This window comes from Heterodontus francisci, chromosome 3, assembly GCF_036365525.1.
Source record: "Heterodontus francisci isolate sHetFra1 chromosome 3, sHetFra1.hap1, whole genome shotgun sequence".
NCBI classification, from domain to species: domain Eukaryota; kingdom Metazoa; phylum Chordata; class Chondrichthyes; order Heterodontiformes; family Heterodontidae; genus Heterodontus; species Heterodontus francisci.
The window spans coordinates 169,501,753-169,514,942 of record NC_090373.1 but is presented as its reverse complement, the minus strand read 5'-3'; the positions used below and the strand labels follow the sequence as shown (position 1 = coordinate 169,514,942).

At 42.4% G+C, this 13,190-nt stretch overlaps 1 protein-coding gene across 5 annotated transcripts in view; it reads left to right on the top strand.

Annotated features, from left to right (window-relative positions):
- The window catches only part of nphp1 (nephronophthisis 1), a 189,956-nt gene that overhangs the window by 125,052 nt on the left and 51,714 nt on the right, over positions 1 to 13,190 (top strand). For all 5 annotated transcript variants that reach the window (XR_010972902.1, XM_068027505.1, XM_068027500.1 and 2 more), the window contains 2 exons: positions 10,363 to 10,473; positions 10,825 to 10,907. Coding sequence is in view for 4 of the 5 variants with exons in the window: in XM_068027505.1 (XP_067883606.1) it covers positions 10,363 to 10,473; positions 10,825 to 10,907 (194 nt within the window). In the remaining variant the exon portion in view is untranslated. The remainder of the gene's footprint in view (positions 1 to 10,362; positions 10,474 to 10,824; positions 10,908 to 13,190) is intronic.

The following is a 13,190-nucleotide window of genomic DNA, read 5'->3' as shown; positions in this document are numbered from 1 at the left end:
CAGCAGCAGATTTGTATTCCATCACAATCAGTAACCTCATGGTGCAGCATACCCCTCACTCTACTATTACCATCAAGCCAGCAGACCAACCCAAATTCAATGAAGATTGTGGAAGAACATGCCAGAAGCAGTACCAGGTGTATTTAAAAATGAAGTGTCACCTGGCATAGCTACAATGCAGGACTATAGGTATGTTAAATAGCAGGCTATAGACCAGGGTTGTCCAACCATTTCACATTGGGGGGTGGGGTGGGGAAAAAATTGCAAATTTTGCCTTACATGAGGTGCTGGCGAGACAATTTTGGAAAGATAATGGCGTTAAAATGTTATCTTACGAATAATCAAAACAACAACAATTGTACATTTTTTATGAAGAAAATTTAAACGGGAAGATTAATTTATTGACTTACTTTCTCATCACTATGTTGGACACTGATTCAGTGCGATACCTGGCATTTATTTGCTTGCACAAGTAGTCAGTGTCTGCCCGCACACTTCCTGTAGCAATGTGGCATTAACGGGATAGATATCCATCTGACAGGCGTAATCTTGATCTCTCTCTCTCTCTCTCTGCCTGTCTCTCTCTGTGTTGTTCCCCCTCTGACACCTCTCTGAGTCTTGGCTCTCTGTGTCCACCCCACTCTGTTCCTCCTTTCTCTCTCTTGTGTCCTCCTCTCTGTCAATCTGTGTCTGTCTCTCCCTTCCCCCCCCCTCGCTCTCCCTCTCACCCCCCCCCCCCTCGCCCTCTCTTCCCCCGGCCCTCTCTTCTCCTCCTCACCCCCCCCCCCCCCCGCCCTCTCTCGCCCCCCCCTCCTTTGTAGGAGCAGGAGTCAGCCATTCTGACCTTCAAGCCTACTCCACTATTCAGCTTGATTATGACTGATGAAGTACCTCAATGCCATTTTCCTACACTGTCCCTTGATATCTTTAATATCTAAAAAAATCTATCTATGTCTGTCTTGAACATACTCAATGACTGAGCCTCCACAGCTCTCTGAGTTCTAGAATTCCAAAGGTTCACCACCTTGCGAATGAAGAAATTCCTCCTCATTTTCAGTCCTAAATGGCCTACCTTGTATTCTGAGACTGTGTGCCCTGGTTCTAGACCCCTCAGCCAGGGGAAATATCCTTCCTGCATCAACCCTGTCAAGCCCTGTAAGAATTTTGTATGCTTCTTCTGAACTCCAGAGAAGACTTGCCCAGTCTCCTCAAGCTCTCCTCATAGGACAATCCCACCATGCCAGCAATCAGTCTAGTTAACCTTCATTGCATTTCCACTATGTCAAGTGCTATGAGGTTTCCATTTCTTGTTAAAACTTGAGAATGTATATTTTTTAAAATGGAAAAGGATTTCATGAACATTGAATCATCTGGAAATTGTTGAACCTTGTGGGTTTTTTTTTTAAAAGGACGCTCACCAAAAGGTTGACCAGTAAGCAAGTTTTTACTGGAAGGCACATGATTTCAAGTAAACATAGCAGAGGATTGTGTTGTGACAAGACAGGATTTATGATTGTCATAGGACTTGTGTGGAAAAAGTTGGTTTCATTTTATACTGTTAAGCGACAGCTGGTTTTTGGACTAAAAGAGACAGTTGGTACTTGCTTATTGACCTGCCAGGAGATCAGAAGAAAACTCAGACAGCTATTGCATCTCTTTGAAGAATCCATGCTGTTGAAAAGCAAAAGCCTGCATCAAGTTGTACTGTTGCCTCCTGTATTTTGAAGAAATCCTGAATGTTTGCTGAAACCTTACATCTTCAAAAGAACTTTGCATCGAATGTGTGAGAACTGAAACCTTTGTTCTTGCACACCTGATGTAAGACCTATATGAAGCCTTCTGTAGTTAAATTTCTTTTAACGCCTACCCAAAAAGACTGTTCATCAACTTCGCCTGGAAAGATTCCTAGTGGCAGACACCTATTCGACTTTGGGACATTTCGCCAAAACACATGATTTCCTTCCATATCTTCTCTGCAGTCTAAGTTTTATTTTATTCCTTTGTAACAGCTGTAAACAAAAAATCCCTTTTTTATCTTGGTTAACCGATTGTGTATGTGAGTGTTTGTGTGAGGGCTAGGATAAAAAATAAAGGGCTTTTAATATTTCAATTCACCTAGCTATTTATTTCATTATTGATTCAGACTTGGCTTATAATAAACAGATAATTTTGTTGTTTATTAAAGAAACCTGGTTTGTGTGCTTTATTCTGGGAACAAATCGAGTATCTAATTGACTGTTTTGGTAAATAGGAAATTTTATTGATATGTTATGACCTGTGGAGAAGTGGGACTGAATTAACAGTGCACTACTCCTGCCTTGGTCGTAACACAAGTATATCCTTCCTTCGGAAAGGAGACCAAAACTGTACACAGTACTCCAGGTGCAGCCTCATTAAGGCGCTATACAGTTGTTGCATAAGTTCTTTACTCCTGTACTCAAATCCTCCTGCAACAAAGGCAACATACTATTTGCCTTCCTAATTGCTTGCTGCACAGTGACTCATAACCAAGGACACCCAGGTCCCTTTGGATATCAACACTTCCCAATATCTCACTATTTAAGAAATACTCTGCATTTCTGTTTTTGTTCCCAAAGTGGATAACTTCACCCTTTTCCACATTATATTCCATCTGTCATGTTCTTGCCCTCTCAATTAGCCTGTCTAAATCCCTTTGAAGCCTCTTTGCATCCTCCTCCCGCTTATATTCCCTCCTACTTTTGTGTCATCAGCAAACTTGGAAATACTTGGTTCCCACATCCAAATCATTGATGCAGATCAGGGGTGTCCAACCTTTTCTTGTGAGGGCTCACATGATAATTTTTGTCTGATATAGGGAGTCGGTGCAAAAATTTCAAAAAGAAAAAGGTGTTAGAAATTTATTTTACTATTAATCAAAACAACAAAAAATGTGCATTTTTGTGAACAAGCTTTAAATGAGAAGACTAATTTATTAGCTTACTTTCTCATCATTATGTTGAACACTGATTTAGTGAGATACTTGGCATTATTTTTGGTGGCTGAAGTAGACAGTGTTTGCCCGCACACTAAAGGAACTAGAACATCAGGTACTGAAGAGCATCCGCCATCTTGGTAAAGGAGGACATGCGCAATAAGGAATTTCTGCCATGTCAAGAAAGGAGCTGCAGCCGTTGTCGGTCACAGAAAGTTTTGGCAGGTCAGAAGAAGCCAATGGCGGATTTCCAGCGGACATTTCTCGACCTTGGCAGGCCGGATGGAAACCTTTGACGGGCCGGATTCTGGCCCGCGGGCTGTATGTTGGACAACCCTGATATAGATTGTGAATAACTGGGGCCAAAGCACGATCCTTGCGGTACCCCACTAGTCACAGCCTGGCAACCTGAAAATTACCCTTGTATTCTTGCTCTCTGTTTTCTCTTGCCAATATGTTGCCCCCAATTCCATGTGCTCTAATTTTGCTTACGAACCTCTTGTGTGGGACCTTATTGAAAGCCTTCCGAAAATCCAAATACACCACATCTACTGGTTCACCATTATCTATTCTGCTAGTTACATCCTCAAAAAACTCCAACAGGTTTGTCATACATGAATTCCTTTTCATCAATCCACATTGACTCTGCCCAATCCTACCACGATTTTTTTTATTCATTCATGGCACAGTTAGCACCGCAGCCTCACAGCTTCAGCGACCCGGGTTCGATTCTGGCTACTGCCTGTGCGGAGTTTGCAAGTTCTCCCTGTGACTGCGGGGTTTCCGCCTGGTGCTCCGGTTTCCTCCCACAGCCAAAGACTTGCTGGTTGATAGGTAAATTGGCCATTGTAAATTGCCCCTAGTGTAGGTAGGTGGTAGGGGATTGAGGGGATGTGGTAGGAATATGGGATTAATGTAAGATTAGTATCAACGGGTGGTTGATGGTCGGCACAAGACTCGGTGGGCCGAAGGGCCTGTTTCAGTGCTGTATCTCTAAATAAAAAAAATAAAATAAAACTGGGATGTGGGTGTCACTGGTTAGGCTAGCATTTATTGTCCATCCCTAATTGCCCTTGAGAAGGTGGCAGTGAGCTGCCTTCTTGAGCTGCTGGAGTCGATGTGGGATAGGTACACCCTCAGGGCTGTTAGGTAGGGAGTTCCAGGATTTTGACCCAGCACCAGTGAAGGAACGGCAATATAGTTCCAAGTCAGTATGGTGTATGGCTTGGAGGGGAACTTGCAGATGGTGGCGTTCCCAAGCACATGTTGCCCTTGTCCTTCTAGGTGGTAGAGGTCGCAGATTTAGAAGATGCTGTCTAAGGAGCCTTGGTGCGTTGCTGCATTGCATCTTGTGGATGGTACACATGGCTGCCACTGTGCTAAGGTGGTGGAGAGAGTGAATGTTTGGGAATGGGGTGCCAATCAAGCGGCGCTGCTTTGTCCTGGATGGTGTTGAGCTTCTTGAGTGTTGTTGGAACTGCACCCATCCAGGCAAGTGGAGAGTATTCCATCACACTCCTGACTTGTGCCTTGTAGATGGTGGACAGGCTTTGGGGAGTCAGGATGTGAGTTATTCACTGCAGGATTCCTAGCCTCTGACCTGCTCTTGTCACCATGGTGTTTATATGGCTACTCCAGTTCAGTTTCAGGTCAATGGCAACCCCCCCAGAGTGTTAATGCTGGGGGATTCAGTAATTGTGATGCCATTGAATGTCATGGGGAGATGGTTAGATTCTTGTTGGAGGTGGTCATTGTATGGCACTTGTGTTGCACGAATGTTATTTTCTAAGTGTCCAGTTATCATATATATTCTAGCATTTTCCCTCCTACTGATGTCCGGCTAACAGGTCTGCAGTTCCTCGTTTTTCCTCTCCCTCCTTTCTTAAATAGTGGGGCTGCATTTGCTACCTTCCAATCTTCAGCAACCACTCCAGAATCTATCGAATTTTGGAAGATGATCACCAATGCATCCACTATCTCTACAGCTACTTCTTTCAACACTCTGGGAGGTAGAATCTCAGGTCCGGGGGATTTATCAACTTTCAGTCCCATTAATTTCTCCAGTATTTTTTACTCATATTAATTTCTTTCAATTCCTCATTCTCGCTTAGTTCTGTCGTATTTATGGGAGGTTTTTAGTATCTTCCTCTGTGAAGACAGACACAAAGCGCTGAATTTTGTGAATGCGTTGCAGTTTGCGGCGGCGCACTTTAAAAACAGCATGCATCCCGCGCGAATGCGTCGTCTCTGAGCACCCGTGATATTGCGCGCAGGGGCTCATTTAAATTGAGGGGGCGGAGTGGCCGCCCTGATGACGTAAGGGGGCGGCCGCCGCGTCCCTGGCAACGGTATCTGGTGACACTGCACAGGCGCCAGCGCCATTTTAAAAGGGCTTTAAGCCCTTGCAAATTAGTTTTAATTTTTAAAGGTGCAGTCATCGGGAAGTTTTATTGGCAATGAATAAAGATGTTGAGGCCCTTCCCAACCCCCCCAATGGTCACTTAAGTGGCATCTATTCTCAAAAAATAATTTGTTCCCGTCCCAAACTTTCCCCCCGAACCTTTGAGCATTTGGCCTCCAACCCCTTCCCACCATCCCCACATCCAATAAAATATGTTCTCCCCACTCCTCCACCCCTCCTGCCCTGACTATTTTATTATTCCCCCCTCCCCACCAGGTTCTCACCTGGAACTCCATATGGAGTGCCGAATGCGCACGGAGCATGAACGGCGGCCGTAATTCAGCCCAAAATATTTGTTTATTTTGTCTGCCATTTCCTTATCCCCCAATATAAACTCCTGTCTCTGCCTGTATTGGGCCTACATTTGTCTTTGCTAGTCTTTTTTCCTTTTTACCTATAGAAGATTTTTAGACTGTTTTTTACGTTTCTTGCCAATTTACTTTCATATTCTATTTTCTCTTTCTTTATCGGTTCCTTGGTCCTCCTTTGCTGAATTCGAAAATGCTCCCAATCCTCAGTCTTACTACTTTTTTTGGGCAACTTTATAAGCCTCTTCCCTTGATCTAATACAATCTCAAACTTCTCTTGTTAGCCACGGTTTGAACACGTTTCCTGCTGGGTTTTGTGCCTCAAAGGAATGTAAATTTGTTGTAAACCAAGCATTAATTCTTTAAATGCTAGCAATTGCCTGTCAACCTTCATACCTTCTAATGTAGTTTCCCAATCTACCACAGCCAACTTGCCCCTCATACCTTTGTAATTTACTTTGTTTAGATTTAAGACCCTAGCTCTTTTAAACTTATAGTAAAATTCTATCATAATATGGTCACTTTTCCCTAAAGGCTACTTTACACCAAGGCTATTAATTAGCCCTTTTTCATTGTACAGTACCAGATCTAAAATAGCCTGTTCTCTAGTTGTTTCCTCAACATACTGTTCTAGAAAACCATCTCATATAATTCCAGGAATTTGCCCTCCACAGCATTAGTGCTAATTAGGTTTACCCAGTCTATATGTAGATTGACGTCCTTCATGATTATTGTATTATCTTTGTCACATGCACCTCTAATTTCCTGATTTAATAGTGTGCCCCACATTACCACTCCTGTTTGGTGGTCCATAAACAACTCCTATCAATGTTTGCTGCCCTTACTGTTTTTTGGCTCTATCCAAACTGATTCTACATCTTGATCTTTCTATCTAAGATCCTCTGTCACTAATGTACTGATCTCATCCTTTATTAACAGCGCTACCCCACCTCCTTTACCTTTTTGCCTATGCTTCCTAAATGCTGAATACCCTTGAGCATTCAGTTCCCAGCCTTGGTCACCCTGCGGACACGTCTCAGTAATGGCAGTCAGACCATGCCTATTTACTTCTATTTGTGCAATCAATTCATCTACCTTGTTGTGAACGCTTTGTGCATTCAGGTAGAGTGCCTTTAATTCTGTCTTATTTTCACAACCTCTAGCCTTTTCTGCTGATGCACTCTTAAGTTTGTGTGCTCTGTCCCTTCCTGCTACACTCTGATTATCATTACCCTTATTGCTGGCTTGCTGTCTTGCCTTCTCCTTTCTCTTTAAATTATCACATCTTATTTGATCTGTCGCCCCCACTATTTAGTTTAAAGTCCTCTCTATCGCCCTTGTTATAGTACTCACTTGAACACTGGTCGCAGCACAGTTCAAGTGAAGACTACCCCAACGTACATCTTCCACTTTCCACAGTGCCCTATGAATCGAAACCCATTTCTCCCACAACAATCTTTGAACCACGTATTCAACTCTCTAATCTTATTTACCCTATACCAATTTGCTTGAGGTTTAGGCAATAATGTAGAGATTATTACCTTTTGAGGTTCTGCTGTTTAATTTAGTCCCTAGCTGCTCATACTTCCTATGCAGAGCCTCTTTTCCAGTCATATTTATGTCATTGGTACCCACGTGAACCACAAGAACCAGATCCTTCCCCTCCCACTGCAAGTTTCTCTCCAGCCCTGAGTAGATGTCCCTAACCTTGGCATTGGACAGGCAATGAGGCCTCTGCACTCTCGCTCGGCTGCAAAGAAGTGTGTCTATGCCCCTGACTGTACTGTCCCCTACCACCACTACATTCCTATTTACTCCCCCCCTGCTTGAATGGCTTCCTGTACCACCCTGCAGCCCTCGCTCTCATCCATACAAGCTGACAGAACCTCAAACCTTTTGGACTGAGGCTCCTCCACCTCTGCCTTCTTGATCCCCTGACTTGCAGTTACACCCAGTCCCTGACCACTGACCATCAGGAGACCCTATCCTAAGGAATGTGACTGCCTTCGGAACAGTGTCCAGGTAACTTTTCCCCATCCCTGATGCATCGCAGTGTCCGTAGCTCAGCCTCCAGCTCAATGATTCTGAGCTGAAGTTCCTCGAGCGCAGATACTTACTACAGATGTGTTTGCTGTGGATCATGCTGGCATCCACCAGCTCTCTCTCACAGCAGCTGCAACACATCACCTACCCTGCCATCCTTATTATGTGTTAATTAATTAATTTTTCTTAATTTATTATTAATAAACCCCGTTACTACTGAGCTTTACTACTTCTAGTAAAGCTTACTACTACTAACAGCACCTTACTAATAAATTTCCTGAGTTTCAGAAGTTTATTTTTCTTATTATTTCATTTAATGTTATACTAACCTCAATTCAAATTCCTTAGTTTAAATAGAGTAAAAGAGAAAATGTTCACCAATGAATCATTTACGTTCTTTGCTGTAACGTCACATGTCAATTTTGTTTGGAATGCTCTGATCTCACAGACTCACTCACCACTCTTCAAACTCTCGCTGCTGTCTCTAGGCTACCTTCTAATTCTGGGAAGCAACTTATGTTTTCTACAGCTACTGGAGGCTGAAAAAGGAGCACCTCTTTTTCCCCTCTGCTAAATTCCCACCTTCACACTCTAACTACGTCTCACTCAGGCGAAGTCTCCTCTCCGTGTGTCTCTCCATGCAGTTTGAAAACCTGACTTCGTTTGCAGAGCCTCTGATGAGTCACTAGTTAGCGCAACTTCCTGCTACAGTAAGTAACGCCTGTGGAACCAATTACTTTCAGATGATTGATGGATAACTGCCAATGCCAAACAGCTCCCTGTTTAACAAGGCAATTTAATCAATTTGAAGTTTGAAAGTTCTATGTCAGAGCCTGACTCTTAATTTAAATTGAAATTGATGAGGGAAGGGCTGTAGATGTCATATACATGGACTTCAGTAAGGCGTTTGATAAGGTTCCCCATGGTAGGCTGATGGAGAAAGTGAAGTCGCATGGGGTCCAGGGTGTACTAGCTAGATGGATAAAGAACTGGCTGGGAAATAGGAGACAGAGTAGCAGTGGAAGGGAGTTTCTCAAAATGGAGACGTGTGACCAGTGGTGTTCCACAGGGATCCGTGCTGGGACCACTGTTGTTTGTGATATACGTAAATGATTTGGAGGAAAGTATAGGTGGTCTGATTAGCAAGTTTGCAGACGACACTAAGATTGGTGGAGTAGCAGATAGTGAAGGGGACTGTCAGAGAATACAGCAGAATATAGATAGATTGGAGAGTTGGGCAGAGAAATGGCAGATGGAGTTTAATCAGGGTAAATGTGTGGTGATGCATTTTGGAAGATCCAATTCAAGAGTGAACTATACAGTAAATGGAAAAGTCCTGGGGAAAATTGATGTACAGAGAGATTTGGGTGTTCAGGCCCATTGTTCCCTGAAGGTGGCAACGCAGGTAAATAGAGTGGTCAAGAAGGCATACGGCATGCTTTCCTTCATCGGACGGGGTATTGAGTACAAGGGTTGGCAGGTCATGTTACAGTTGTATAAGACTTTGGTTCGGCCACATTTGCAATACTGCGTGCAGTTCTGGTCGCCACATTACCAAAAGGATGTTGATGCTTTGGAGAGGGTGCAGAGGAGGTTCACCAGGATGTTGCCTGGTATGGAAGGCGCTAGCTATGAAGAGAGGTTGAGTAGATTAGGATTATTTTCATTAGAAAGGCAGAGGTTGAGGGGGGACCCGATTGAGGTGTACAAAATCATGAGAGGTATAGACAGGGTGGCAAGCAAGACGCGGGCACGATAGCGTCTTTTAAGATGTATCTAGACAGATACATGAATGGGCAGGAAGCAAAGAGATACAGACCCTTAGAAAATAGGTGACAGGTTTAGATAGAGGATCTGGATCGGCGCAGGCTTGGAGGACCGAAGGGCCTGTTCCTGTGCTGTAATTTTCTTTCTTTCTTTGTTCTTTGAAACTTGAGAAAAACTTACTGACTGCTTTTATAGCGCCTCGATGAGTCACTAGCTGTCACATTAACTGACAGGTCAGCTGGAGACTTACATCTCTGACGTGCAAACTCCACATCCTTCTTAGCATGGTACTTATTTATCTGCAGGTCCTGAAGGGCATAAAAAATTACAAGGCATATATAACATTTCCCTCATGCAAAATGCTCAAAAAAGAAAGCAATGATGTTCTCTGTTAGGATGATTACGCCATTCCTGTGGTATGTGGAGAATAATGAGGCAGACAATCTGATTTACTCTTCCAATGTGTGAATTAATTTTAAACCATTGTTTGAGATGTAAACACGTCAGCTTCTTAAAATTTTCTACATGGTTCTAACCATAGCTCTTGAATGTGCCATGCATTGACACTGTTTAGCTTCGTTCCAATGTTACATCAATATGAAGATTGAATAGTAAACTAGATTTCCAAAGCCAGTGTTAAGTTCAGAAATACCATTATGCTTATCACTTGTTTGTAAAGTAAGATAATAAATTTTGTTTGAACTAGTTGTAAATGGCAACTGAGAAATGACACATTATTGGATGTGTTTTGTTTGTCCACTATTAATCTATAATTGCTGTAACAACTAAAGATTTCATTTATATTTATTTATTTTTCTGTAATGTTCCAGGTTACTGGTATACTTCCTAGCCTGCTGGATGGTGATTGTTTTGTTAAGTCCAATTCCGAGTCTTTGGGTATTGGCATTCTCTTTGAACTGGGTATTACCTACATTCGTAATGTAAGTTGTTTATGAAAAGCTTGTTGATAATTTATGAATAGTTTGTAACTCCAGAAAAATCAGATTGCAATATAACATATTTTTATTCAATTAAATGTTTATTAATTTTGAAATACAGTAAATCTCATTTAAGTGAATAGTCTGCTTAATTCAATGAATATCATTGTCGAAATTATCTGTGCTTTTGTGCGGGGCTTAATTTTTCATCATTTGAATTAATTTTGATATATAGTGCAACACTTTTATTCTGTCCCATTATGTTTGAGCTTGAATAAAGCTGCCAGTTGAACTGAAAATCTATTTCCCTTATGTTCTGCATGCTTCTTTAATTGAACTTCTTTCACATCATAGTCAACTGGACGCCAAGGGGAGTTAAGCTGTGGCTGGACTTTTCTGCAGCTGTTTACCGCTAATGGAGATGCAGTTCCCCACAGGTAAACTTGTGTTTGTAAAACAGAACCTCTCAATCAACGGAAAACTAAAAGCAAATCTTAACATTTTACATAATTGTTACAGGTTTGAGTTCTTTAGCACGGTTTTCTTATTCAATGGCCTGACAACATTTCCCGTAAGTGCACTATATCCCTTAAGGTCTGAAAGAGGCGTTTCTTTGCTTATTGCCCCAATCGAGTCCGTTGACCATGAGATTAGTAATGAACCGAGATGTAGTACTGCTACTAGATTAAGCAGTCAACCCTGTGCCCTCACGGTCACTTCAGAAAATAGTACACACAGGCAAATAATCTGACAAGCTAAAGCCGTGAGTCCAATTCCACTTTTTTTTTTAAAATGAGGTAGAGTTAATAAAATACAGGAAATCAGATTATATTGCAATACAAAAACTCTTCATTAATTAAAAGATTTTTGAGCCTGGAAATTGGTTTGCATCTGAATAGGGCGTTTTCCTGGTGTAGCATTTTGGTGCCATTCACAACCCGGGGGTAGCTTGCCAGGCCTAGGAGCAGTAAGATCACCAGGCTCAAACAACAACAGTGCTATACAGCGCTTTAATGTAGCAAAACATCCCAAGGCACTTCACAGGAGCATTATGAAACAAAATTTGGCACTGAGCCATATTAAGAGATATTAGAACATGTGACCAAAAGCTTGGTCAAAAAGAGGTAAGTTTTAAGGAGTATCTTAAAGCAGGAGAGGGGGTTAGGGAGAGAATTCTAGAACTTGAGGCCTAGGGAGCTGAAGGCACAGTAGCCAACGTGGAGCAAAGAAATCAGGGATACACAAGAGGCCAGAAATGGCGGAGCACAGAGATCTCCATATAGGCCTGGAGGAGTTTTCAGAGGTAAGGAACAGCATGACTAAGCAGTGATTTGAAAACAAGGATGAGAATTTTAATATCGAGGTGTCGCTGGTCCAGAAGCCAGTGGAGGTCGTCAAGCACAGGGGTGAAGGGTTGAAGTGGATTATAATCCCAGCTCCCTTTTGGGACCATCCCAGATCAGGCGTACTCTTCAGATGATCACTCTCACTTAAGGTTGCGATAGACAGAGCTCACAGACACTTGAATGAGTCTGAAGAACTGATCTGACTTTCCCCAAAGGAAAGGAACCAGCAGAAGATATTACCATCTGCCAGTTAGCCTTTTTAACAAGCTTTAGCCAGATTAAAACAACCTGGATATTATAAGATTCTGGGCATCTCTCCTCAATAATGTACCTTCCCACTAAAGAGTGTATAGCGATGGGTTCTCAATTTGAGATACAGAAGACTTTATGAGACAATATATTTTCGAAATTATATAAAAGTTTATTAACGAACCAAACATGCAACTCACACTTTGATGGGTAAAACAATCACAATGTTATTAGTTCTAGGAAAAGAAAGTATAATCTTCTTCCCAATAGAGAATCCAAGTTTTAAATCTAAATAATGTTATGGTAAAATATTTAAGATATACATCAATATTTAAAGCAGCATTTACCTTAAATCCTCGAGTAAACAGCTACAGAGTTTAGTGTGATACCTCGATCCCTATCAAGGGGAGAACTATTGTTGCTACACCAGGTAGCTTGTACCTTTACTGTGAGAAAGGCTGGAATGAATCCAACGAGTCTAAAGATCCACTGTGATTCCAATATCTATACTGTTTCTAAACTGCATAACTAGTTTTTTTTTTACTTATGGGAGTGTTACCTCTCTTGCAAGTAGGTTCCTCCCCTTCTATTTCCCAAAAAAGGATGTATAACTGTCAATTTCAAGTTGAAATCCACATTATTTAATTTCTAAGGAAAGAGGAACTTGGTAGGAAGCTGTGAGCACAGATGTTGGTCAATACCTCTGAAGCTAACAGAATAGTGAAGGTTGCACTTCTTTTTGATTCATTCATGGGATGTGGGTGTCGCTGGCTAGGCCAGCATTTACTGCCCATCCCTAATTGCCCTTGAGAAGGTGGTGAGCTGCCTTCTTGAACCACTGCAGTTCATGTGAGGTAGGTACACCCACAGTGCTGTTAGGAAGGGGGTTCCAGGATTTTGACCCAGCGACGGTGAAGGAATGGTGATATAGTTCCAAGTCAGGATGGTGTGGTGCTTGGGGGGGAACTGCAGGTGGTGGTGTTCCCATGCATTTGCTGCCCTTGTCCTTCTAGTTGGTAGAGGTCGCGGGTTTGGAAGGTGCTGTCTAAGGAGCCTTGGTGCTTTGCTGCAGTGCATCTTGTAGATGGTACACACTGCTGCCACTGTGTGTCGGTGAGAGAGGGA